This window comes from Mangifera indica, chromosome 3 (genome assembly GCF_011075055.1).
Source record: "Mangifera indica cultivar Alphonso chromosome 3, CATAS_Mindica_2.1, whole genome shotgun sequence".
Taxonomy (NCBI): Eukaryota; Viridiplantae; Streptophyta; class Magnoliopsida; order Sapindales; family Anacardiaceae; genus Mangifera; species Mangifera indica.
In genome coordinates, this window is record NC_058139.1 from 3,014,194 (window position 1) to 3,041,142 (window position 26,949).

The 26,949-nt window shown below is 35.6% G+C and overlaps 6 protein-coding genes and 1 non-coding gene across 8 annotated transcripts; 3 read left to right on the forward strand and 4 right to left on the reverse strand.

Annotated features, from left to right (window-relative positions):
* Positions 1-3,857: 3,857 nt before the first annotated feature.
* Positions 3,858-4,481, reverse strand: LOC123210519 (60S ribosomal protein L27a-3-like). The gene has a single exon (XM_044628919.1). It carries the CDS (start codon positions 4,397-4,399, stop codon positions 3,959-3,961), a length of 441 nt encoding a protein of 146 aa, XP_044484854.1. The 5' UTR covers positions 4,400-4,481; the 3' UTR covers positions 3,858-3,958.
* A 473-nt stretch (positions 4,482-4,954) lies between these two features.
* LOC123211394 (DEAD-box ATP-dependent RNA helicase 20) lies at positions 4,955-9,118 on the reverse strand. Its single transcript, XM_044630086.1, is given in 10 exon segments — positions 4,955-5,259; positions 5,343-5,576; positions 6,563-6,789; positions 6,872-6,957; positions 7,075-7,167; positions 7,800-7,954; positions 8,056-8,217; positions 8,315-8,494; positions 8,575-8,754; positions 8,757-9,118. Coding segments are annotated over 10 exon segments (1,776 nt in total). The 5' UTR covers positions 9,112-9,118; the 3' UTR covers positions 4,955-5,155.
* A 764-nt stretch (positions 9,119-9,882) lies between these two features.
* Positions 9,883-11,968, reverse strand: LOC123211395 (U-box domain-containing protein 33-like). 2 transcript variants are annotated; one of them, XM_044630088.1, is made up of 5 exons: positions 11,129-11,968; positions 10,935-11,053; positions 10,725-10,843; positions 10,410-10,629; positions 9,883-10,337 (listed from the first exon to the last, which is right to left on the reverse strand). In XM_044630088.1, the coding sequence occupies exons 1-4, from the start codon at positions 11,388-11,390 to the stop codon at positions 10,413-10,415; spliced, it is 717 nt and encodes a 238-aa protein (XP_044486023.1). In that variant the 5' UTR covers positions 11,391-11,968; the 3' UTR covers positions 9,883-10,337; positions 10,410-10,412. The 2 variants fall into 2 exon arrangements, with proteins under 2 accessions (XP_044486023.1, XP_044486022.1); XM_044630087.1 differs by having other exon boundaries at positions 10,433-10,629; positions 11,129-11,959.
* Positions 11,969-14,031: 2,063 nt separating this feature from the next.
* On the forward strand, positions 14,032-17,487 carry LOC123210699 (ferric reduction oxidase 8, mitochondrial). Its single transcript, XM_044629181.1, has 8 exons — positions 14,032-14,607; positions 14,748-14,841; positions 14,917-15,102; positions 15,193-15,430; positions 15,546-15,873; positions 15,971-16,229; positions 16,321-17,024; positions 17,137-17,487. Exons 1-8 carry the CDS (start codon positions 14,451-14,453, stop codon positions 17,316-17,318), a joined length of 2,148 nt encoding a protein of 715 aa, XP_044485116.1. The 5' UTR covers positions 14,032-14,450; the 3' UTR covers positions 17,319-17,487.
* A 285-nt stretch (positions 17,488-17,772) lies between these two features.
* Positions 17,773-20,766, reverse strand: LOC123210700 (L-type lectin-domain containing receptor kinase S.1-like). Its single transcript, XM_044629182.1, has one exon. The coding sequence runs from the start codon at positions 19,880-19,882 to the stop codon at positions 17,918-17,920; it is 1,965 nt and encodes a 654-aa protein (XP_044485117.1). The 5' UTR covers positions 19,883-20,766; the 3' UTR covers positions 17,773-17,917.
* TRNAA-UGC lies at positions 20,367-20,439 on the forward strand. The gene has a single exon. It is a non-coding gene; the product is annotated as a tRNA-Ala (tRNA).
* A 4,653-nt stretch (positions 20,767-25,419) lies between the features above and the next one.
* On the forward strand, positions 25,420-26,470 carry LOC123211434. Its single transcript, XM_044630161.1, has 2 exons — positions 25,420-25,686; positions 25,775-26,470. Exons 1-2 carry the CDS (start codon positions 25,524-25,526, stop codon positions 26,278-26,280), a joined length of 669 nt encoding a protein of 222 aa, XP_044486096.1. The 5' UTR covers positions 25,420-25,523; the 3' UTR covers positions 26,281-26,470.
* Positions 26,471-26,949: the final 479 nt, after the last annotated feature.

Consider the following 26,949-nt stretch of genomic DNA (forward strand, 5'->3'; position numbering starts at 1 on the left):
TATGATATTTACATCATTTATTTATTATATATTTTAAGGATATAACTATCAATTTTTAAACTATTAAGGAATATATTAAAATTGTAATTTTTTTCAAAAACACCCCATACAAATTTCAAATTTCAAAATCCCATAAAAATTTTATTAGCACTTTTCATATTTTCAAAAATTATAATTTATTTCAAACATATGATTATATATCATTGATATTTTTATCTATATTTGTATCAATAATTTTTTATTACTTTTAATCAAAATTAACATAAATATGTGTACAAAATTATTTAATAAAATTTTAGAAATAAAATATTTTAATTTGGGGTTTTTTTTTTTTCAACCTTCTCATTAATTTTATTTAAAATATTAACAAAATTTGTAAAAACTTTCAACATATTGATGAAAAATTAATTTTTTCAAATTTAACTGGTAGGAATCTGTCACTTTATCAAAGCTTGGGTAGGAATTAGTAATTCGGCCTTAAATAAAATAATGAACAATGACCCACGCCCATTACTGTCTTTTGTTATTTACTGAAAAGAAAGAAAAGCCCAGGTGATATTACAGGGAGGTACATCTGATCTGCTTTAAATTCCATTAATTTTTTACCCAAAAGTTTCAGCTTTGAATGGTTGAAAAATTACAGAGAGAAAAGAACACCAATATGATGATGATGATGAAGAGGAAAGACTTCAGGCATTTGAACATGTTGATTTTGAGAAGTTATCTGAGGACATTATTAATGAGTCAGTCTGAGATTAGAGGTAGAGGTAGAGGTAGAGGCAGAGTCATCTAAATATGATTAATTAAGAGTTAAGTAGGTAATTTTCCCCTAATAATTATTCAAAGTTTGAAGTCATTCTCAGGGTGGAACCTATGAGGTATCCACTTGAAAAAGATGCATCTTTTTTTAATCAAAGCTGAGTCATCTTCCCCACCAACCTCCGCAAAATCAATATAAGCTTTTAAAATTTCAGCCTTTGTAGGGATTGTGGCCACACACTGATAACCCATATGAAATATATATATTCAACAAAAAGTTAAGGCTCTTATTTATAGTTGTCCCTACCACTTCATTAAAGTAAAAAATAATTAAAAGAAAGGAAAATTAAGGTACCCAGATTCCGGTCACAGTGAAACAAGAACTTTACTAATAATTTTAATTATGGGTATAAATTAAATTAATTAAGCAGGTTTAATCTCAGTGGAGGACAGGGTAAGCAATGGCCAATAAGCATTATATAAATGGAATTGTTGCTGTCAAAATCAAAAATTAATGCCGGCCAGACGGACTGGGTCTTCTCAAATCAACAGTATATTACTATTAACTAATAAATAAAAAGGTAAATATTATTAAATTATTATATAATTAAATAATTTTAAATTAATTATAAAATAAAATTAATATATTAACATTTATATTTAAAATTTAATCACTCTTTTTTATATTAGTTTATGTGTACGTATTATCGATTGACTAATTTTAAACTAAACCCAATTCGGCCGCCTAATTTGTGTTTATCACGTAACGCTTTGTACATTTTTAGTTTGTTTACTTATCCTCCATGAATGTTTTTGATAAGACAGTAAATTAATGGATAAGAGGAAAAGCGTCAAAATGAAAGAGCCGGGAGCTGTAAGACTATTCTGATATTTGACAAACTTCTTAGAAATTTCTTTGGATTTTTTTGTTGGAAAAAGGATGATTTTCCATCCAAATTTTGATGAAATAACAAATATATATATATATATACATATATATATATTTACGATAGATAAAAAATTTAACACCTTTTCATTCATAAATTGTAGTTAAAATTTTTTTTAAATATAAGAGTGAAACCGTTATTTAATAATAATATTAAAAAAATATATTATTTTATTTTATTTCTCCTCTTAGATTTTAAAAATTAATATTGAACCCTCAAACCTAAATTTTGAAAAGTGACTTCCCCTCTCCCCAAATCCCTAAGTTTTTTTTTCACTCTTCCCTCTTACCACTTGCAACCAGCATATGCAACACATTGTTGGAAGACGAAACATTGTCCAGAGGTATTCTCTGGATGACCTTGTCTTGTCCTTCTTCCATGAGTCCACTGTTTATCAGAGAAAGTGGTTGGATTTCAGTTTGGTATCTTATGGGGAAAAAATGAATTTTTTAAAACTTAATCTAAAGGAAAAATATTAGTTTTCCAAACCAAGAGAAGAAAATGAGATATAATTTTAATTATTTTTAATAAATTAATAATTTTACCCCTTAAACTTAACAAAAAATTTGTGAGTATATCTTAACAGATCAAAACTTAAGTGGGTATTTGAGTTTTTCATCTACCATGACTATATATTTGTCATTTCACCTAAACATGGGTGAAAAATTGTCTTTTTTTCCCTTTTTTCTTTCTTTTCTTATACAAATCCAGTACAAAGAGAGAGTATTTATAGTATTTTATAAAGTAATATAATGTGTATTTATAATAAATATAAATGTAGTACAAAGTGAGAGTATTTATAGTATTTTATAGAGAGTAATATAATGTGTATTTATAATAAATACTAATTTAAGTACTAATAATATGTTATCATATGATTTAATGTTATTTTATTTTTTAATTTAAAACTATCAAATTACATAATATTAAATTATTATTGATATATAAATAGGTGATATATTACATGATTAGTCACAAATTTTATTGCAAGACTGCTCATGCAATGTGTTGCATTATCTCTATTTGATGATGTTGGGTTTCTAACAAGGAATTGCATTATTGGAAAATTCATGTCCTAGCAAGTTTAAATATTGTCGGTAAAATATTCGCCTGAGTTTATCTGGAACGGATCACACCGACAATGAGAAGTAAAACCAGGGGCGGATGCAACCATGGGCTAAAAAGGGAAAAGACCCCCCTCAGCCTGCCTTTTCTGATTGATCTTACGAATCTTAAGGAATGTGCTTAATGGCCCGCTCTTCAAGTAAGAAATGGCCCACCCACCCTCAGGTCAGGGCTCAAGATAACAATCAGATTAAGCATCTGAAGTGCTTACTTTTCACCCACCAAAAACCCTTTCAGACTCCAACCAAGATCTTCTTATTGAGGAACAAGACCTTCCTTAATCAAGATACTAATCTCAGCCAGGAGAAACATAGTGGGGCTCACATTATGAATGATTAATTTGTTTTCGTCAATTATTGAAGTGCCTGAGAGTGGTTACTGAAAATTCTTATAATAGAGTTGAAGCAAGTGAATTGGTAGATTACATGATGAATCACATTTGAACTTTTCTACAAGCAATGGTTGGTTTTCTCTGCTCTGCACTAAGAAATTTTAAGGCATTTTATTTAAAAATTATTTTTTTATTCTTATAACACCACAGTAATTTGTCTTTCATAAACTAATTAAAGAGTGATTATTTATTTTATCATAATCAGATCCAAAAATAAAATAGGTTTGGATATTTCTTAAAAAAATAATTATTAATTTTAATTCAATAATTTAATTAACGATATAAAAAAATAAAACTAACTGAGAGATTGCCACCCACTACTGCCAGCTTCAGAAGCCTCTACCTAATCCACGATCCAAAAATTGCGGTTCCAAGTTGGGCCCGACAGGTCAACCAACTCAACTCGGGGTTAGTCCAATAAGAATTTAAAACCTAAACCTAATCCCAGCGCTTTAAAGCTTAACATCATCTGTGAAAGGGCGTAATCGGATGTGGGGAAATCACCCTACTGCACAAGCAATCGATGCATACAGAAAAACCCACAATATTCCTAGCTAATAAATCCAGAGGAGAGGAGAGGAGCACAATCGTAAAGCCATGAATGTCAACCAAACATAACAAGCAAGAAAGAAATGTAAGTGAAATGGTCCAAATGCATTAAACCCAAACAATAACAAAGCATCCAAAATTACTCATAAGATAAAAATTATAATAAAAATTACTAAATTGAAAAAACCTAAGCGGTAAGGACAACAGCTCCGCCAGCTTCCTTAATCTTCTTCTCCGCAATCTTGGAGACGAGTTTGGCCTTGACGACAACGGGTTGATTTTCAGGCAAAACACCTTTACCCAAAACCTTGAAGTAACCGAACTGTGTAACGTCGATCAAGGGAACGTTGTCTTTGGTGGCTTTACTCTTAACGTCTTGAGGAACCATCGACCACAACTTGTCGATGTTGACAACAGGGCAGTAAAATTTGTTACGAAGTTTGTGGAAGTATCTCATACCGACCTTACCAAAGTAACCAGGATGGTACTTGTCGAACAGGATCCTATGGTGGTGCATACCTCCAGCGTTACCGCGTCCACCAGGGTGCTTTCTGTGCTTCCCGATACGACCGTGCCCGGCGCTCACGTGTCCTCTCTTCTTCCTGTTCTTCTTGAACCTAGTAGTCATTTTTCTTCTCTTTTCTCCCTACCTAACTGCTGCGGGGAGAAATGACCCACTGGAGCTGCGCACATTTTAGATTTAGGGTTTTGTGATTATTTATGGAGAGCTGGTTGGTGAGTTTACAATTATACCCCTTTCATTCGTTTTATATTTTCTGTTTTTCTTATTTAGAAGTGTTTTTAATATTAATTAAAAAAACCTTAACAGATACTTTCATGGAAGTTGTATTGAACTTTGGTAAATATTAACCCAGAGGGAAATAAAATTACAAGAAAAAAAAAAAAAAAAGAATTGTGTCTTGACCATCGCAAGCAACCCTAACATCACAAGCTGCTTCCAGAGAAAATGGCTTAGTTTTTTGTTGCCATGCTTTAACTGCCCCTCCCATAAGGATGACCTTAAGTTATTCTTGGGACCTCCTGTTGAGGTCTCATTATTTCTTGTTAATATTCACATTTACTTACCCAAAAAAAACCCTAACATTATAACAAGTATTAAATTGATACTAAATTTAAGTAACCCAAGAGATCTTAATATTCAAATAATGGACCAGGCTTCGGATTTATATCTGTGTAACTTGCTTTCACATTAAATTTCTTGTAAGGTTTCATCAAACAGTTGATACATATTGTAACTGAAGCTAATGCCAATATCAATCAATAAAACAAGCTACATTTGCCAAATTAATTCTATTCTACAAACTAGCAAACTTATTCAAATTCAAGCACAGGCCTCTGCTCTGCATCAACATCACCACCCAAATTACCACGGCCTCCTTGAACCAAGAGGAATAGTATTTGACCCTGAAATTGAAGATCGGTTTGTAAAGCCTCCTCGTCCTCTGGAGTGATAGTGCCCCCCAGAACCTACATAGCAAGAAAAAAATTGTTTTATCATCCCAAGACACACTTGCCATGAACTAAACCTAATTCAAGAAACTTAGTATTACCTCCAAAACTAGAACCAGAAGATCGTGCCAAAGATGACAGAGAGGGGCTCACAATCTGTCCTGCTTCTTGCAAGATCTTGATTAGATCCCTAGCAAACTTTACATTTGAATGTGTAAAAAAGGTAAAAGCGGTTCCTTTGGCTCCAGCACGACCAGTTCGGCCAATTCGGTGAACATAATCCTCAAGGCTGGATGGAAAATCATAATTGATCACACATTTTATATCCTTCACATCTACAGCCAATAAAGGTAGAAGTTAGGCCAGATAATGTTTGTTATTCAGAACACTAAAGAAACATCAGCTAGAGGACAAATCAAACCGTTTGAGCTTTTACTAAGTTCGACTCAGTAGAAGCTTGGGAAGAATTGGTTAAATCAAATTTAAGCTGAGTGAGCTTACCCTAAAGATTAGCTTAATAAAATATATCAATAAAAAGAACTCATAAAACAAGGTAACTTAACGCAGGTTGAGGTGTCTTTGCTCAGAATGACTCAGCTCATATATAGCCCTAGAAAATGACAAAACCCTTATCCCTGCACCCCAAGATCTGAGTGGCCAAATTTAACAAAACACATTCATCAAATAAATGTGCCCACCTTAACCTTGCAGGGATAAGGAACAGCTTCAACACCACCATTTTTCAATGACGTATGAGCACATGTGAGTCACCCAGGCTGCCACAACAAAACCAGCAAGATAACCGTGGATGGGCAACAATAACTTCAACTATGTTACTTAAACACTTGATGGAAGAAGCCATGGCATTTCAGTCAACTTGAGCAAAGTATACAACCGCATGTGAGCCAGCTTTCAACAGTATTGCGTCCCTCACACTAGAATAGAAAAAAAAAAAATTCCTGGCTTACAAACTACAATGGCCTGCATAATATTATGCCATAACCTCTTCATAAAATCTTAGACTATCACTCAGTCATAGTACTTTAATATGCTCCACGTGTACATGTAACATGAGCTGCTAGAATAAGGTAGTACCTAAAGAGAATGAGAGAAACTAAAATAACTCTCATCCAACCTGTAAATTTCTTTAAGGATCATGCTTATGGGCAAATAAAAAACAATCAAGAGCCATTAGGATGATGGCATGCCTCTTTGCACCCAAACCACAAATTATATTCCTAGTAAACCGGACAGCAGCCCGGCAACTCGCTTTCAATAACAAAAAGATTAGACCTAAAACTCTAAAACACAGTGATCCTACCAAGACCCCGTGCAGCAACATCAGTAGCGGTCATTATAGGACTTCTTCCACTTTTAAATTCAGCCAGAACCCAATCCCTTTCAGCCTGGTTTTTATCACCATGAATGGACAGAGCAGGCCATCCATCCATTCTTAGTTGTCTTGTAATTTGGTCACATCCCTTTTTGGTTTCTGTGAATATTAGAATTCGATTCCCATCCATCACTTCTTTCAATAGTTTGATCAGCCTGTGTAGATTGAAAATGACAAAAGATCAAAGCAAGAAGCCAAAACCTTAAAATTTATCTTCTACAAGTTGCCAAGACAAACCTGTTGTACTTCTCTGACTCTGTCAAAACTTCAACAACTTGATTTATAGATTGGTTGGCTTTTAGATCTGCTGATCCAATGATTACCTAAATACCATCACAATTACAAGTAAATGGAATAAACATGGTGGAAAAATTCAAGAGTATATCCAATGTGCACAAGCAAAATTATCATATGAAATTGTGTGCAACTAAAACACGAACCCTGTATGGATTGCGCAGAAACTGCCTAGCTAGAGTTTCAACTTCCCTTGGCCATGTAGCACTCCAATACAAAGTCTGTCTATCAGGTCGGATCTGTAACAAGGGCACATAATTTGTATTCTGTTAAAAGCTCATATTAAAGCATGAATTCAATGCCAGTAGAATTTCGTACTAGTAAAAACCTCAGAAAATCATCTTTTGAAAAAATCCTAATATCATAACAACCTTTAGAACAGCAGATGTCACTAGAAGAAGCCACTGAAGAAATATTGACATATCAGTTATATATAACCAATTTAATAGCACCCAGTGATTATTGACAAACCTTTCACAGTGTTATGTAGTAATTAGTAAGCAAGTCCTCCAAATGATGAAGCACAATATTCTAAGTTTTGAGTTCAACTTATTTAGTTCATCAAATCCATATGAAAGTAGTGAAAGTGTCGAATAGGATCTATTTGAGAGATGGTGTACTAGCACGTAGACTAAGAGAGCCATAATTGGGGAGCTTTAGCTTAAAAATTAAATAAATGAGAAAGTTTTTACATGAAAATTTACTTGGTTATCTTAAAGACCATGATTAGAAACCTAAAAGACATTATACAGAAGATTGACAATCATTGTAGTTAAAGACACAAGGTATAGAGAGCTGATAAATGTTTAATAGAATTCTTTAATTGTCATCAAGCTGAACTTAAGGAAGCAGATGTGAGAAATAGAAGTACCTGAGCAACAATTTTCCTTATCTGAGGCTCAAAGCCCATGTCCAACATCCGATCAGCCTCATCCAACACAAGGTAAGTCACTCTTCGCAAGTTTGTGTGTTGAGCATCCAACATATCTATCAGTCGACCAGGGGTTGCAATGATGATTTCAACACCTGGAAGAAATGCAATTGCTTGTCAAATAATTGCTCTACTTATTTGGCAATGAAGACATCTTCATAAAATAAATCTATTCTCAAAAGAATCCAAAGAATACCTCTTCGAAGATCCCGGATTTGTGGCCCTTTAGGAGCACCACCATAGATGCAAGTACTTCTAATGCTTGCCCGTGACCCAAATTTCAGAGCTTCTTCCTGAATTTGAACAGCTAATTCTCTAGTAGGTGCTAATACTAACACAATAGGACCTTCGCCTTGAACTGAAAATCACAGCAAAAACATCACAAATCAGTGAATAACATCAATATATTCCTGAAACTCAACAAAAGAAAGAACCAGCGAGTAAGAAATTCTAACCCAATCTTGGCTGAGCGCTAACATGAACCAAAGCAGGTAACAGATATGACAAAGTTTTTCCCGACCCAGTCTCTGCAATGCCAATTAAATCTCTACCCTTCAAAGCCATAGGCCATCCCTGAGCCTGAATGGCCGTTGGCTCAACAAATCCTAATTTAGCAATGACCTCTAGGCAGTAATCTAACAAATGAAATCACAACAAAAATTAGGGAAAACAACCATAACAATAATAAAAACGAATTCTAATGGACAAAATGTACCAGGAAAATTCGCCTCGTGAAACATCCGAACAGGCTTAGGAACATCATGACCTTCAATCGTAATCTCCCTCCTAGCACGATACATCATAACCTCCGTTTCCGTCATCGCACGTACAGATGGGCTTTCAACATAGAAGTTCTTCTCAAAAGGAACTAAATTTCCGAAATCTTGCTTCGGAGCGAAATATTTTCCAAGTCATCTCGATAAGTACCACCACCATGTCTACCTCCTCTTCCACGAGGTCCACCACCTCTACCACCGCCGCGGCCCGAGTCAAAGCCTTTCCCTCCACTGTCACGACCACGCCCACCGCCTCTTCTATCTGAACTACGGCCTCTACTACTACTAAATCCCCTTCCACCGCCGCCACGGCCAACATCGAATCTACCGACTGGTTGATGCATGCCGGAAACGGATCCGCCACCGACTCCAGGTCCTCTTCCCGAAAAGCCAGCTGCAGGTGGAGGACCACCGTACTGAGAAGGCCCGCCCCGTCCCATTAATGGAGGCCGCCCAATTGGAGGTGTTGGGCCCATTAAATCGCTGCAAGTAATTAGATGACGTAAGTTTCAAATTGAAGCTAAGTAAGAACTAGATCTGGACAACCGAAGAACTGATCAAAAGCTTTACCTACGCCGTTGACGGTAAGAGACCGGGTCAGCATATCGGCCATCGTACGGATTCATCAAGGTTAACTGTGGCTGACGAACCGCTGATAAAAATAAAAGTGATATTTTTCTTATTGCGTTGTTCTTTGAAGCGCTTGATGAAGAAAGGTGCGGATTAATTCCTCTTGGGAGGGAAAATATCTGTGAATATAATAATATAGATGAAGAAAAGGTGCAGCTCTAGGCCGCGGTCTCAAGATAATGGGCTTTTGTAGCCCATTACATGGTGGAAGCCCAAATGACCCAATCCATGCTTTACTATTACTGAATGTTTGTTCAACGGATAGCGATTCATTCTTCCAAATTGTTTACCAGGGGTATGTCCTTTTTCCGTTCTACCATTAGAACCGATTCAATCTCAAATTGAAGTTTACCATTTTGAATTAGAGTTAAGCTTGAGTTGATTTTTATTCAGACTCGATTAGATTTGAATCTATCCCAACATCTCATTACAATTTTTATACTTGTACTATATATATATATTGAAAAATGTAATGACCATTGCATTAATATTGATATTATCCATTGTTATCTAATTGCCAAACATATACGTCAACAGAATTATTAAGCTGTTAGGACTACTGAGACTGGATCAATTACGTTACTGTATTGTTGTGATGGAGGACTAAAAACGGAAGCTTGCCTAAAAATTAGTCAGTTTTCATAACTGGAGTTCAGGAGTCAACATCTTGAAGTAAAAAATGAAACACAGCATGAATAACAATGAGTGGACTATCACATCTAGCCATTCTTGGCTTGCTGGAAATGCCTGTTAAGCATACCTTTCATATTGCTTCTACCAGGCTCCTCTTTTGCCAAACATGGAATCTAACCTGAAAACATTGTTAGGTACTCTGCCTTTTCAAACCCATATTTCCTATTTGACTATTTCTGCAGTTCTGGTTGCACAATCACAACCTTATTAACAGGATTACATCCATGAATGTAGCTTCATTTTGTGCTACTTTGGGATAGTGGTGTTGTGCCTTTCCATGACTCTGCTCTGTTTCATATTCGTATTGTTGCCAGACATTTATCTCCTTACTGAGAACTTGAGAGCTCTTACAGCCTTCGGTTTTTATCAGTCCTACACGCTGAAGTAATTCAAAAATGAATTTAGTTATAAATGCCTTAAAGCCTTCAGTCTTGATCTAAGGGTTGCTTACATTTCAGCTCCGATCGTACTTGCCTGAACAACATGCATATTGGAAGAGGTTACGTTGAGAAATCTGTGGCCTTCTAGGTCTAGAAGGCACCGATGAATGAACCTCTGCTAGCTCTTGACCCTCCCGAACCTTGCTGCCATCTTGAACAATGCTCACCTCACAGCAGTCTGGAGCATTCTTTTTGATGAATTCTCCTTTTCCCATTTTTTTCCATAATCGCCTAACACAGAGTAAGTTAACATCTCATATCAAACAAGCAAGAGACCAATCGTTAACAAAACCTCTTAAAGAAGAAGAAGGAAACTTTAGTTGTACCAGGAACAAGGTCGGCGTTTCGTTCCCACGACAAGGGTGGTGATGTTGAGAACAGAAATGAGATTGAGAATTGCTTTAGCAGTCACATCACTCTCAATAAGCATTGTCTCGGCTGTCACCTGCGTTACAGGGGAAACGAATCTAGCTATGTCAATTTTCATGGTACTTTTGGCGTTTGGGTTTGCGACACAGAGCGGGTTAACCCATCACCTTGGCGTCAGTACACAGACGGATGTATTTGTGCAAAAGGCTTCTTCTTCTGTTATTCTCTTCGTTGATATAAACCTTCACCTGCTCAGCATTCAATTGACTTCTTGCTAATCTTCCAACTATCTCAAACAATTCAACACATCAAAAAAGGAAAGAAAAACGCGGAAATTATGGTAGAGGACTCCGTTGTTTACCAGGTGTGCTGATGAAAGTTATACGAGGAAAAACATGGATGAGAAAAACCCGAGTGCCAGGTGAAACAACATGATCAAGAGCCCATTTAAGGACATGTATGTCATCTTTGCCAACGGCCACATAAACATCGGTGGAAGTAGCACTCGTAGTTGTGGCAACGCTCAAGCTATCTTCTCCGATCTCCACAATCTCCGGTGACATAATTGTTGCATTAAGATGTTGCATAGAGTCTGCCGCCACATGCTTATCTCTTTCTTCCATAATTTTAGCTTTCTCTGGCTGTCTCTCGCTTCCTCAGACACAAAATAGGGAGCGAAGATAACAAGATATTGGAGTTAGTGCGTTGGCAGCTTTTTAAGGAAGAAGTCGTTACTGTCAAAGCCCATAAAAAGGAAAAGGAGAAAAGAGAGAATCTCTTTTGTCAAGGTTTGCAGGCTATAGGATATGTCACAAGTCACAAGTCACAACCCAAACCGCCCTTTCTCTTTTTCAGTTTCCTGTAAATTTTACTTTTTTTCTCCTCCATATGTCTAAGTTTTAGCAGTAGTGGGGGATGATCCTGCAACCAGTAAATCCTGTAAAGTGTGCAGTGTGTGCTTCACATTTGAATCACAAATTGTAAAAAGAAATTTTGATTGGAATTTTCTTTCTTTCTGTCTAGTGCAGTGTCGCCATCTAAAACGTTTACCATCCAAATGGTGCATATGAAATGAAGTTGGGTCTATCTTTCTAATTCATTTTGAAAACGTGGAGGAAAACTTCAATTTCTTCTAGTTTGTATGATCATTCAGTGTTCATCCTTTCAGAGGTATTTTTTACTTGTTGGAGAAGAACATGTACATAAGTTAAGTATTTCGTAATGTCCTTAAATTTAGTTGACTTGAAAAAAGAGATTTGTAATTGATACTAGAAAAAAGCAGACAGCAGTTAAACACTTAAACTGCCTTGAAGGAGGCTTTGGGCAAAGCAACCACTAAGAGTATCAATCCTCCGAATTATCAAGTAACTTCGATAAATAGGGAGATTAGTTGGTGACTCACTTGTTGACGGGGACGAACTACTCTACTTGAAGGAGGTTCGTGACAAATGCAACAGTGTCGAAGCACAAAATGATGCTCATAGAGGGTAGACTTCCAAACCCCATAAGGTTCCTCTGATAAAGAAAATTGGGTTTCATGCAACTCAATGGTATGTTTTAGGTCTTAAATTCCTTGAATTGGGTATTACATGACACCAAGGAAATGGTCCAAAGATTCAAGAGATAAAGTGAGAGATAATAAATACCAAACAAGGAGATATGATGCTTTCTGCATACTACGCTAAAATGAAAGCTTGTGGAAGCAACTTGGTACGTTTGTAAAGCCACACATACCAAAATGTAATGACAAAAAGGGAGAAAGAGGAAGAAAGATACCAGTTTGTGATGGGCTTCAAAGATGCATACAGTGAAGTCAAAACAAATTTACTATACAAAGATCAATTACCAAGCTTATCAAATGCCTATTCTTCACTAACTTCAGAGGAAGACACAATTGAAATGTCTTCTGTTGAAGAACTGCGATTAAGGTGAAGTTGGATTAATATACAGAGGGAAAGAGCAAAATAAGAGGGTTAGAGGTATTGCGAGAAAATCGACCATATCAAAGAAAATTATTTTGAAATTGTAAGGTCCCTAAAACGGTAACAAGACAAGAGAAGAGAGAAATTCATAACAAATGCAATACGGATAAAAAAAAAAAAGGTTATCTGACTACAATCAATCTTTTCAACAATATAAATTTATGAAAAGTCATACATAAACATTCATATAAACTTTTTTATCTGTAAATTCATGAGTTAATATGTATATCTGGATAAATATTTTTTAAATTGGTAAAACCAAAACGGAAAATCAACAAATAACTTGATTTTGAAAACTATCTAAGGATTTACGATGATCAATTTAACAGCATTGGTAACCTTGATATTGTAAATTACATATGCTACAAGTCTGTTTGAAAAGCTCTTAGAAAGTAAGTGGTTCTGGTTCTTGTCAAAATTTGAAGCTTCAAAGAGATTCATGTGAAAATCTTCCAAAGAGATTTCCCCCCCTTATTTAATAGTTGAAAATCTTCACGAAAATTTGAAGATGTTGACTCGTCTATTCAAAAAAGGGCGGAATTCTTTATTCATCTTGTGGTTTCTATAAATAAATAAATAGTAATAAAAAATTGGATTCTGCATGTGTATAATATAGCTTTGAATAAAATAATCTCCGAGAAAATATGTTTTGGTCCCAGAGGTTTGATTTAATTCAGTCCACTAGATTCAGAAAGCAACATTATGGTCCATTTGAATTAACCTCTGTTACACTATAATAAACTGTGAAGGGTATTTTTGTATTTTCGTATTGGGGAAAGTTATTGATGGAGCCTCTGGTGCGGAAAGGTGGAGGGTGGGTCTTTTTACTTATTATTATTATTTATTTTATAATAAAATGTAATTTTATGAATTCACATAAGACAAATTTATTTATTTTAATTTAAATAAATTGAAATTTCAATTTTATATATAAAATATCAAATTACTTAATATTTTTTAATTAAAATTATCAAATAAATAAATATTTTTATTTTATTTTATTTATTTTTGAAGTAAAATAATTAATTGGGTACAAAAATTTTAAAAAAAAAATAATCTGTTTAATGAAAAAGAATATATTATTTTAATAGAAAAAAGTTTAGTGATAACAATTGTGCTAAATTAATATTCCCACTTAGGCATCTTGAGAAGACTGCCTACCACTATGTATGAATTTTATTCCAAGTTGGCCCACGCCGGAGTGGATTATACTCATAATGTCTACCCGTTTCTGTTTAATTCAATTATTGTCAAAGCTTAACCATTTGTTTCATTTAGTAAAAGTCTAAAAGCAATTCCATCTCTTCAAGCAAGAGTTGGACAAGAAAGGGGATAAACTTGCAGAGAAAGAATGGGGTGGACCATAAATCCACTACCGGTATAGGGACCATTTGTTTCAATGAAAAGGATGATCAAAACAAGGTGAGCTAATCAAAGTTTAAAGCTGCCACTCTGAGACAAGAAGGGTGACCAATGGAGATCATGTTTCGCTAGCAATAATATTCCCTCTAAGACATGGATGTGAATGATGAAAATCTTGAATATGAAAACAGATCAAATTTAGGCAATCCATTTCAGAGAGCTTATGATTTTATTCATCAATTATGAGGAAGTGGTTAAGCACCTGGTGTCTCTGATTTTTCTTTATATAGAGACCCTTTTGGTAGTAAATGAACTCAAGAGCAATCATCGTACAAAGAAATGGGACACGCTACTCTTCTTGCTGTGCTCAGAGTATTGATGATATTGGTGTGTGCTGGTTGGATCTCCCTCTGGCTTCTAAAGCCAACGCAGCTGTGGACAAAAAAATGGCGTGAAGCTGAAGATAGCGCAGGGCCAACTGTATTGGGATATTATGGTACATATATAATTTGACACTTTCTGTGTATTGGTTTGACTCCTTTTTTATTAATATTACTAGCAAAGCTAGCTCTTTCATCAACTGTTAAAAGTGTTGAAAAAGTTGTCATCAGAATGCTTATACAGAGACCTTGGCAGGTCTTAATTTTGCTGTGTACACATTTCCTGTTGTTGCTTTGGCTATTATCGGATTAGTGCTCCTGCATTTGGTACCCAGAGAGCCCAAAAACAGGTAATGTATCATTGGCTTATACTGTATCTTTGAAAATATAATGTTTTACATGTTTTGGTTAACCTGATGATATAGACAAGCAAGGGGTTCACCGTCTTTTCTCTCCAAACCACTTCTTGTGAACACGATTGTGGGAGTTATATCCAGCTTCGAGATTCTGGTTGTCACCCTGTTTATCATATTTCTCGCGTGGACTTTTTATGCCCGTATCTCAAATGATTTCAAGAAGTTGATGCCAATCAAATCGCTGAAACTTGACATGTGAGTGCTGATAAACATGTAAAAGAGTCATGTTGAGATACTATGAAGTGTGAATTTTTCAACAGTATTGATGCTTCAGCTCTATTACAGATGGCAACTCAAGTATCTAAGAGTGGCAACCCGTTTTGGTTTGCTAGCAGAGGCTTGCCTGGCTTTGCTTCTTCTTCCTATCTTAAGGGGTCTATCCATATTTCGGTTTCTTGGCATCCAATTTGAAGCCTCAGTGAGATACCATATTTGGCTTGGGACTGCAATGATATTTTTTGCCACTGTCCATGGTGGAAGCACCTTGTTTATCTGGGGTGCCAGCCACCATATTCAGGATGAGGTACAATTTCACATTTGGGAACAAATTTCTAGTTTCATATCAACCTTTCATTTTCACATTCAGTCTACAGCACAAATTTGCTTTGCTGAATAACCTTCCTGGTTTTCACCAACAGATCTGGCGATGGCAGAGAACAGGTCGGATATATCTTGCTGGTGAGACTGCTCTTGTTACAGGGTTGGTGATGTGGATGACTTCTCTTCCTCAAATAAGGAGGAAAAAGTTTGAGTTGTTCTACTACACACACCATCTGTACATTATCTTCCTTATTTTCTTCTTGTTTCATGCTGGTGATCGTCACTTCTATATGGTTTTCGGAGGGATATTTCTCTTTGGCCTCGACAAGTTGCTCCGAATCATAGAATCAAGACCACAATCATGCATTCTTTCAGCAAGAGTGTTCTCCAGCAAAGCCATGGAGCTTATTCTCCCTAAGGATCCAAGTAACATTTCAAACTACTCCTTTCATATTAATAATTATACCATTACATTTTCATCAAGTACTAGTTTCCTATTAAGAGGCTTTCCTACCAAATGCAGGCTTAAAGTATACCCCAACAAGTATATTATTTATGAAGATACCTAGTGTTGAAAAATTTCAATGGCACTCCTTCAGTATCACTTCCAGTTCTAGTGTTGACGATCACACACTGTCTCTCATACTTAAATGTGAGGGAAAGTGGACAAATTCACTCTACCACATGATTCATGAAGAGCTGGATTCAGCTGCTGATCAAATGAAGTGCATACCTGTTGCAATTGAAGGTCCATATGGACCAGCCTCAATGAACTTCCTGAGGTTAGCTAAAATCCCTGTTACATTATCTAAATGGTTTACTGAAATCAATCAAATATCATTAATAAACTAACTTGAAATTTTTTTTGTGTAGATATGACAGTCTTCTTCTGGTAGCAGGTGGAATTGGGATTACCCCATTTCTGGGCATTTTGCAGGAAATCTCATCTGCTCAAAACAGCAGCAAATATAAATTCCCCTCTAAAATACAGCTTATATATGTTGTAAAGTCATCCCAAGACATCTGCCTTTTAAACTCTATTTCTCATTTATTCTTGAACCAATCGAATGAGAAATGGAATCTGAAACTAAAAGCATTTGTGACCCAAGAAGAGCAGTCTGGTGTAACCATAAAAGAGCTGCTAAATGATTTATCTCTAGTTAGAACTGTTGGCTTCAGTACAAAATCAAATTATGCTGTACATGGAGTTGAAAGTCCACTTCGGATGGCTGCACTGATTGGAATTTGCTCCGTTGTGTTCTTTATTTTTCTTATTTGTCTCAGTCACATCTATCTTCCTTCTGAAAAGAAGGGTGTTGCTGCTGCTGAGAAGTTGGCTGTTCACTCTAAAGAGAAAGTCCCTAAAGAGAAGACTCCATCTTGGGTTGCTGATCTGATTATATTATCCTCTTTCATAATAGCTATAACATGCACCACCTTGGTGGCAATTATATTAAGGTGGAGGAGACTGAAGAAAGAGCTTCCACCTGTCTCTCCAATCCAAAGCAAAGGCATCACAACAATGGTGCCTTCTGAGGAACATGAAATTCATTTTGGAGGAAGGCCTAATTTCGAAGGTACTCTTATATTCTGCATTTCCCTTCATCCAGCTTGCATCTGCATTTTTTAACTGTCAGCATTGAATAAGAAGATGAATTCTAACATAGTAACATATGGCATATTAAACAGAAATATTCTCCAAGTTTCCAAGTGAAACTGGTGAATCAGATATCGGAGTCCTGGTGTGTGGACCAGAAACAATGAAAGAGTCAGTAGCATCGATGTGCCAGCATAAGTCACAGAATCTCAAGACGACTGCCAAGAAGAAGAATCCATGCTTCAATTTCCACTCCCTCAACTTCACACTCTAGTCCCATCGTCTAGTATTGTTATACTCCCATATCTACCCCAGATGATTGCAACATATACCATCTATATTAATTTGCTTATGTATTGCTTATGACAAACATTTCAGTGCTCAAATGGTGAAAAGGCAGCAGGAATCCGATAAAGTAAAAATCAGCATCAACTTTATCTTTATTTCATGTGGTTGAATGATGATTCATGAACATGGGAAAAACTCTCAGAATATAGAGTCGTCCATGTCAATCATGCATGTGCAGATGCGGCAGCGCTTCAGTTTCCACCACTTTAAGTGTATCATATCATTTTCAACAAAGAATCCAAGCCCACCGCCGCTAGTTATGATCAAATTGTAACTGAAGAATGCTAAACAGTATGAACCAAATCAAAGTTCAATCATGCCTAACCCAACTTCTCCAGTAGTCAAATTCACAATGTCAGCTAGCCATAGACGATAGAATATATTTGAATCCCTTTTCATTTATCCTAAATCATTGCATAATACAAGCAAAAGATTAAATTAATACATTGTGCACAAATTCTGATCAAATTAACAGCCAATAAGTCTATAAGCATGTACCGTGAATATTTTTTTAAAAAAAAAAATTCAAGTATTCACACCGGCAGGTCCGCCACCATTAGCATCAAAATTACCATCACCACCCACCAACTCACCCAACAATTCCTGAGGCGTGGCAGTTGCCTCCTCAACAACTAAAACCGCCACCACTTCCTTCATGCTAGGCCGCCTTTGTGGATCAGGATGGCAACAAGCCAAACCAAGTTTTAATATCAATTCCATCTCTTCCACTCCATGCTCTTCTCTAATTCTCCTATCCGCAGCATCACAAATCCTCCCCTGCCTATAAAGTTCTCTCACCCAATCAATAAGCACTGTTTCTTCATCTGTCGCAGCAGTCATATCAATCGGCCTTCTTCCACAGGCTACCTCCAAAATCACCACTCCAAAACCATACACATCACTTGCTGAAGTGGGAGCCGAAACTGTTGCCAACTCAGGCGCTAAGTACCCCAAAGTGCCCACCACTCTAGTACTGTTGGGTACTTCACCTTGTTGGTATAGCTTTGCGAGACCAAAATCTCCAAGACGGCCTCTCATTTCAGCGTCCAGCAAAATGTTACCAGACTTGATGTCTCTGTGAAGTACTACTTGATCCCATCCATGGTGCAAATAGTTAAGCCCTTCAGCCACATCTGCAAGGACTAGCCGTCGTTGTTTCCAGCCTAAGAGTTTCTCAGTTTTGCCAAAAATCCAGGTGTTGAGGCTGCCGTTGGGCATGAAATCATAAACAAGTAGAAGTTCATTGCCCTTTCTGCACCACCCTCGCATTTGGACAAGATTTTTATGTTGAAGCCTGCCTATACTTGAGATCTCTGCCATGAACTCTTTTAGGCCTTGTTTAGAGTCGTGGTTAACGCATTTTACAGCTATTTCCGTATTGTTAGGAAGAGTTCCTTTATACACTCTTCCAAATCCACCAGAACCAAGAAGATCATCTCTAGAGAATCCTTTTGTGGCTTGCTTGAGTTCTTCGTAAGAAAATCTATGAGGCCAATATTCAAGCTCCCAATCTTCAATCTCGTCCTCTTCTTGATCTTTCACTTTGTTCTTTTTCCAAAACAAGTAACCCCCAGATACACAAATGATCACAAACACAACACAACCAATCACAATCCCAGAAATAGCTCCAGCTGACAACGAAGGAGAAGATGGTAGAGAAAAAACCGCCAAATTTGTAGTGTTAATCTCTCTAGCAACCCCGGTATCACTCAAACTCCAAGCAAGAACTCTTTGTGCCTCGACCCAATTAGTCTTCGATGCAGAAAATCCAACATACATCTCACTAGAAACATAATTAGCTATAGCCGGATTTTTATAATTGAGGGTAGGCCTAGACGGCTTGGAAACACCAATAGGTGCAACCGTGACATTGATCTCAAAATTGGAACCATCAAAATCAATCCAAGCATGTATATTCTGCCCATTCTTCATACTGACCGGCACAAAAGACCCATCTGAAGAGCTATAGTACCCAGCTGACACAATCTCATCGGATTCGATATTGTTCAGATCAATCCCGATATGATTATCATCTGGGTCATTGAATTCCGGGTTTCGACCAGTATCAAATTCAACCGCCAGAAGTGGAGCCACAGATGGAAGAGTTGCATTAGTGAAAAGACCAAAGTATTGACTAGCAAGGGCACCGGGAGGAGATGTGGAATTCGTGAGGACGAAGCAAAGGCCAAAACCTGGACTTGACGCAATCTCCGGCAACACTGAGAACACAAATGAAGTCGAGAAAGAGGAGACATTTGAGGAGTTGTCAGTGGGTTTCATTGTCAGTTTCGTTGGGTAATAAGCCCGACCGAAAGAGAATTGATTGGAATCGTTGGTGAGTCGGACTACGGACGATTCAAGACGGGCGTCGTTGATGAGAATGAGGTCGGTGCCATTGGTGATAGTACCAAAAGAATTGTACAGAAAGTTAACCGCAAAAGTTGGAAAGATTAAAAAGCTGAAGATGAAGAAGATCACGATGAATCTCATCGGCACGCCTACAGTTGGTGGCAGGATGATGGTGGAAAGGAGGGGATGTTGGACGGATTACTGACTGATCTGGTCAAGATAATTAGATGAAATAGACTACGGTGCAGAATTTGATAACGCCATGACAGCTTTATTAATTGACTGGGAGTCCAAATCCACCGTGGTTTACTGATTAATTTTTCAATTTCGTCCTAATACCATATAATGTTGTGGATTTTTATACCCAAGCATCAACCATCCGGGAAGAAAAAATTAAAAAGAAGATGAAACAGTTTCATCAACGTTGATAAAAAAGTGTTCGACATTCACAAAGTCGATGGTAGTTGGTTCTGGTTGGGTCAAATTCATTGAATATTTCCATATTTGAAGCTTTCCACTTAGTTGCGTCATTAATGTAAGCCGTAAAAGGCGACCGACTGAATTCTTCTCTACAGGCTCACTGTATACAAATAATAAAGATTAATAGGTCCATATATTGCCAACAGGGGATGTAGCTCAAATGGTAGAGCGCTCGCTTTGCATGCGAGAGGCACGGGGTTCGATCCCCCGCATCTCCAGATCTGGATTCTTTTTCAAGGAAATTTTGGGCCTGGTTTGTTTCCAGTAATACAGACATGAAGGAGTCTTTATCAACGGTGAAATGGAACAAGAAGGTCGAGGATTGAAGAGGCTTTTCCATTATCTCAATGAAATCAAGGGATATTATTTTTTTACTTTCATAAACCGACAATCCCATGTGATATTCCGTCATCTTCTTCTTTCTTTTTCGTTCACCATGAAAATGGAAGGGGAATCTCTCTTGTACAGTTTCTGTACACAAACCGACACAACTTGTAGACCAAAATGTGAGCACAACAATCCACCATAACAAGCTGTCGGCTCCTCATTTCAATGTAACTGAATTTATAGGAATCCTAACTATATGTCCTCAACTGGCGCTTTTATCACCATATCTTCTTCCACGTGTCTTCTATTGCTCCTTCACCCTCCACGTGTCAAATACGCTTGCCACGTGGTAGTTCTTCACAAACCATTTTACAGACAAAAAACAATTAGTTTAAAAACACAAGATAGGGTTAAAATGTAAATTCAAACAAAATTTATTTGAGTTTAGTTTGAATAAATTTATATTAAATAAGTTTAAACTTAAGAATTTTATATTTTTAAACTCAAATTGAGTTTAAATTAATCGAATTTAAACATTTTTTAAATAAGTTTGATAAATTTAAGTTCAATTTTATATAAATTAAATTAAATTTGAACTTAGTTCAATTCAAATCTAATTTTAATTAGGGTTATACTAATATATTATCACACATCCTTAATTGCAATGGATCTCATCCGTTAAAGATATGTATGATCTAAATTTAATCTATTTTTGCTAATCAAAATCGACTCAATTTATTTTTTTAAAATTTATATGTTAGTATTTTAAACTACAAATCAAATTTTTTGGGTTCATTATGGAAATGGTCTTTTTTTTTCAAAAAATTTTGTTCCTTCCTAACCCTTTCACTTTTACATGTTTGTTGTTTTAACATTGACATGTATCACTAATACGTAAAGACCTGATCCCACCCAAGGCGTATGGTAAACTCATAAAATCCCATTATTCAAATTTCAAAAATTTTAATACTCATTTATTAGTTAATTTCTATTAAAATTTTCAGTTAAAACTAAAAATAAAATAATCATTTTAATAATATTATTAAAAATATATATAATTTATTAGATTTTTCTTCTTAGATTTTAAAAACTAACAATTCGGCTGGAAACAAGTTTTTTGGCCTTATGTAAAAGAGCAATACTATGTGTACCCACTTTGGGTACACAAATATATACACACTCATATGTGTCATCATATGATTGATTATTGTTTCATTTTTAATCAAAAATCATTCAATCACATGATGACATATATAAATGTGTATATATTTGTGTACCCAAAGTGGATACACATAGTTTTATTGTATGTAAAATTGGGTATTTAAATCAGTTTTCTTCCTAGTTTAACATTGACTTGAATACTTTGCATTTTCAGTTAAATTTGTTTTCTCAATCAAGTTATTATTTTTTGCAATTCAATTTATAAATTGTGTGTTTCTATATTTTAATTTCTGCTTAAAATATATAAGATCTGATTTTATTGTACTAAGTCTTATGGATATGGGTTATACTGACATAGTAAAACTATGTAAAAATAATTATTCATTAAAAATATGTTATGAGCTTACAAGTTTGTATTTTCGTTATAAATGTCAAGTTTCTTTTTTTTTTTTAAATTATTTATCGATAGCAAGAAACTATATATTATATATTTTATAAAAAAAAAAAAAAAACAAATTGAATGTTCTGGTTTCCTAGTAAGAATTTGTGATCAATAAAAATTCCAAATTCTGGTAAATTTATTTAAAGCCAAACGGCTATTTCCCACCCAAGATATGTTGTAATGTTAAGTTTCCACTATTTAACTATGGAAACACCAAATACCTACCTATGACCGGTTAAATTTAACAAAACTCCAACAGTGATAAATTTAATCTCATTTTTCCCCCTAAAAATTTAAAAACTAACATTTTTTCTCTAAGCTAAGTTTGAAAAGATCATATTCCCCCCCTTAGGGTTTATTTTCAAACCCTTTCACTTTCTCCGGTACCATCGCCGGCCATCTTCCCCTCTCAACGGTTTCTCTTCCACCGATTACCCCCCTCAACTCCACCTCAACTCATTCGACACAGAGAGACGCCATCTGGGAAGAAAAATTATTTTCCCATATGAAGATGACACGTCTTCCCAGACGACTACGACTAGGAAGACGAAGAACTTCGTCTTCCTCAACGAAGTTATTCGTCTTCCATGACTTCTCCGACGCCGATCGAATGTCCAAATGAGAGAAAAAAGATCACCAAAAGGAGAGGATGCTTCGGGATGGAGAGGTCGTCAGCAATGGAGCCAAAGATGTCGTCGAAGATTTCAAAACGAAACCCTAGGGTGAAACTGTGATTTTTTAAAACTTAAGCTGGGGAAAAATTTTAGTTTTTAAAATTTAGGGGGGCAAAAGTAGATTCTATTTTAGTTTATTTTTAATATTATAGAAAAAATGATGATTTTACCTTTACCATCATTAGAGTTTTATTAAATTTAACCAGTCATGAATGAGTATTTGATATTTTCATAATTATAGAGTAAAAACTTGAGATTGTAGCATTCCTTGATTGGAAAATAGTTCATTTGGCCTTTATTTAAATAAAGAAGACAAGACAAATCAGTCATTTTGCGTAAAACATACGGCATGCTGAAATTACATGTACATCATCACATTCACACCAAGAATTCATATTCCTCAATTCAAATTTTCCAATTCAATGAATCGTTACAATAAGCAGGGTGGTCGCAAAAATTGAAAATGGGATGGGATGGGACAGGAGGAGAGGGATTTCATTAGAGAACGTAACTTGTACCTTAAATTACAACATGACGTGGCCTCCTAATTTCAGCTTAAAACCACGCGGAATATGTTCCAGGAATTTCTGCCCTTCAAGTTCAAGTTATCTTTTTACCTTCCAATCAGTTTTCTTTGCCGACACGTGTACTTGAACCACAAAGCGTCAAATTTCTAGAGAAGTTGACTAAATCAACACAAACACCACTTTTACCAATAATTATTTGGCCAAAAAACTTTTCCCAGCCAAGGTATAGTGAATTCTCAAATTTCGACCCACCAATTTTGAAAATCTCAAACATCCACTTATAATCAAATTTTCGTTAAAAATTTCAATTAATATTAAGGGTAGAATTGTCATTTAATAAAAAATTAAAGTTTTATTACATTTTTCTCTCCTATATTTAAAAACTTATATTTTTCTCCCAACCCAAGGTTTGAAAAGTGACAAAAACCCTCTCTAAGGTTTGTTCCTCTTCCTTCAACATAGATTTCTCCTTCCTCGGCCTTCAACTGTCCTCCATTCCCCTCTTATCTCTCCTTCGGTCTCTCTCTATAGCCTCTCCGACTGTCTTCGATAGGAGACGAAGACGATGCGTCTTCATTTCAGATGAAGATCAATCGTCTTCATCTATGATCGAAGACAGTCAGAGAGACTATAAAAAGAGACCGGAGGAGAGATAAGAGGGGAATGAAGGACAGTCGATGGCCAGAAAAAGAGAAATAGGTGTCGCAGGAAAAGGAGCAAACCCTAGGGGGGTTTTACACTTTTCAAACCTTTGATTGGGGGGGAATGTAAGTTTTTAAATATGAGAGAGAAAAATATGATAAAACTTTAATTTTTTATTAAATAACGATTCTATCCCTAACGTTAATTAAAATTTTTAACGGAAATTTGATTGTAGATGGGAGTTTGGGTTTTTCAAAATTGATGGGTGAAAATTGAGAGTTCACTATACCTTAGGTGGGAATATGTCTTTTGGCCTAATTATTTTACTATGTCAAACAGTGCTGTCAATTTATTTTACTATCACATTAAATAAGTTAAAAATTGTACTTTAATATATCATTGGTAAATTTGAATTTAAGCTCTCGGATCTTGAAAGCCCACTCCTTTATCCCTTAAATTATTCTTCAGATCAGAGTTAAGTTTATTTTAATTTTGATATAATTCCATCATTATTTATTAATTTTTTAAAATAAAAATAATTTTATTTTTAATCAATATAATAAATAATATTTTAAAATAATTACAAATAAATTGATATATTGAGGCTTTTTATTATATCTAACCAAATTTATATATATTATGTCAAGTAATTTTTATAAGTAATTTAAATCTTTTATTTTTAGTAATAAACAATTATTCAAATTAAACATATCATAAGATTCTTTTTACAATAAAATTATATGTACATACTTTTAATATATAAATTTATATATATATAGAAATATGTTATAATATGACTAAATAATTTTAAAATTAATAATAATATAATATTTAATTACATGATGACATATATCTATGTGTATATATTAAAAAATATATATATATATATATAATATTACTCTTCTTTTTTATCATAGGTTTAAAAGTCTGATATGACTAATAAGTCTAAAAAATTAGATTGTAATTTGCTAGTAAAAATGAATTTGATTAGTTTAAAAGTTATTTTTAGAGTGAGGTAAAATTAAATTAAATGATTTAAATAGTTTAAACGATTGGACCTGATAAAAATTTTGATTTTATCTTATTAACAAAAAAAAAATATATTTTAAAAATTTATAATTAAATTTATGTATTTAATAATAAATTATAAAAAAAAAACCTAAATAGTATTTTTAAGCTGTTAATAAATCCAATTAGGAGTGAACGTCCTGTTCCAATGGGTTAATGTTTGGTCCAACTGCAAAAACATTAGTTATTATTATTATTAATAATTTTCAAATGAGGAAAAGGAATATCCGGATATTATGATATGAAACCGATTGCTTTTCTGATTCCTATTTCCAACTGACTTCTGAACCTCCCCATTGCGTGTGGAACCTACTAGACGTCATCTGCCAACCCTCCCCTCCTATAAATATTTGATAATATTACTTCCCAAGGTTTCAAGCCTCAACACAAGCACCTCTCTTCTCTCTTTTCTCGCCTCTCAAGTCCAACGGAAAAGTTTTTCTTCCTCTTACGGACCAAGCATGGTGAGAGAGATTGAAGTCCAGTCGAAGAAAAACACAGAAAATTTGAAGTTTCTTTGCAGTTATGACGGCAAGATTCAGCCCCGTTCAACTGATGGGAAGCTGCGTTACGTAGGTGGTCTCACTAGGATCCTTTCCGTTGAGCGTTCAGTGTCCTTTGCTGGTATTTTGAATTTCTAGTCTTATGTTCAGTTTTGTGTTTTGACTTTTTTCCCGAGAAATTGGGTTTAAAATTTGACCTAATCTTACAGAGCTTATGGTGAAATTGGGAGAGCTCTGTGGACACTCGGTTACTCTGAGGTGTCAGTTGCCAAACGGAGATTTAGAGACCTTAATTTCGGTCAAGTCCGACGAGGATTTGGCTAATCTTGTGGAAGAATATGATCGCGCTGCTCCTGAGTCGAAAATCAGAGCAATTTTATCGTCTCCAGTCTCGCTCAAACAAATTTCACCACCTCCAAGTGTAGATTTCCCGTCAGCTAAACCGTCGATCAGAGCCGTAGATCGTCGCTCTCGTTCCCAGCCTTCTTCGCCACCGTATGGATACGCCATCAGTTCTCGGTCTTCTTCACCGCCGATCGGATATGTTAGCCGTTCTCGTCCTTCTTCACCGCCGATCGGATATGTCACTCGTTCTCGTCCTTCTTCACCGCTGATAGGATATCCTGCCTATTGCAAAGTGTCTCGCTATCCCGTCAACGAGCAAGGAAACCTTAGATCCTTTTATTGCCCTCAGACTTACCGGAACAGAAATTGAGACACAGAAATCCCTAAATAGAACGCCCAGGAACATGATCGAGTCAGATAAATTTAAAACAAGAATATCATAATCGGAATTCAAATTTGCTACAAGTTTTGGACTCTTATTAGTGTGTGATTGTAATTTAGAACTGTAAATTCGAGAAAGGACAATTTATCATCAATATGCTTATACATTTGTGCCTGAATTTTTGTTCTTGGTTTTCCATTCAATCGGCGTGTTTGGCACAAATGTAAACGTTAGGGTTCCGTTAGCGGCCTCATATGGACCAAACGTCCGTTTAGTTTTCCGTGGCGTTGTCGTTACTCCACTGCTAGGAGTTCCTCTTAAGTTTGACGCGTACGTGGTTCGTCAGTCAGGTCAGGTGGACTCCGGTGCTTATTAATTTTCCTTGTTTATTAAATAATTTTCTTTTTGTTTATTTGATTTGCAGGTCAAACGAAGTAGAGGTCTACTCTGGGCGGTTTGGGCGTGGAGCTGTTGAAGAACTGGAACACATGCTTTGAATTTGAAGTTTCCTAGAACTGGGTTGAAATTGAGAGCTGAGGACATAAATTTCAAACAAAATTCACAGGCCATTCAATGAGAAAGGACAAAAAATAGGAAGACTCTTCACTTTTAAAAATATTAATATACAGGCCAAACTTGCTTAATCTTGGCAAGTTT

Coding starts and splice junctions, on each gene's coding strand:
- LOC123211395 (XM_044630087.1), bottom strand. CDS start 11,390: ATGGAAGAAAGAGATAAGCATGTGGCGGCAGACTCTATGCAACATCTT. Junction 11,054..11,128: donor AACTTTCATCAGCACACCTG/GTAAACAACGGA, acceptor TGTTTGAGATAG/TTGGAAGATTAGCAAGAAGT. Junction 10,844..10,934: donor GTCTGTGTACTGACGCCAAG/GTGATGGGTTAA, acceptor CCTGTAACGCAG/GTGACAGCCGAGACAATGCT.
- LOC123210700 (XM_044629182.1), bottom strand. CDS start 19,882: ATGAGATTCATCGTGATCTTCTTCATCTTCAGCTTTTTAATCTTTCCA.
- LOC123210699 (XM_044629181.1), top strand. CDS start 14,451: ATGGGACACGCTACTCTTCTTGCTGTGCTCAGAGTATTGATGATATTG. Junction 15,431..15,545: donor GCCACCATATTCAGGATGAG/GTACAATTTCAC, acceptor TTTCACCAACAG/ATCTGGCGATGGCAGAGAAC. Junction 16,230..16,320: donor GCCTCAATGAACTTCCTGAG/GTTAGCTAAAAT, acceptor TTTTTTGTGTAG/ATATGACAGTCTTCTTCTGG.
- LOC123211434 (XM_044630161.1), top strand. CDS start 25,524: ATGGTGAGAGAGATTGAAGTCCAGTCGAAGAAAAACACAGAAAATTTG. Junction 25,687..25,774: donor GCGTTCAGTGTCCTTTGCTG/GTATTTTGAATT, acceptor CTAATCTTACAG/AGCTTATGGTGAAATTGGGA.
- LOC123210519 (XM_044628919.1), bottom strand. CDS start 4,399: ATGACTACTAGGTTCAAGAAGAACAGGAAGAAGAGAGGACACGTGAGC.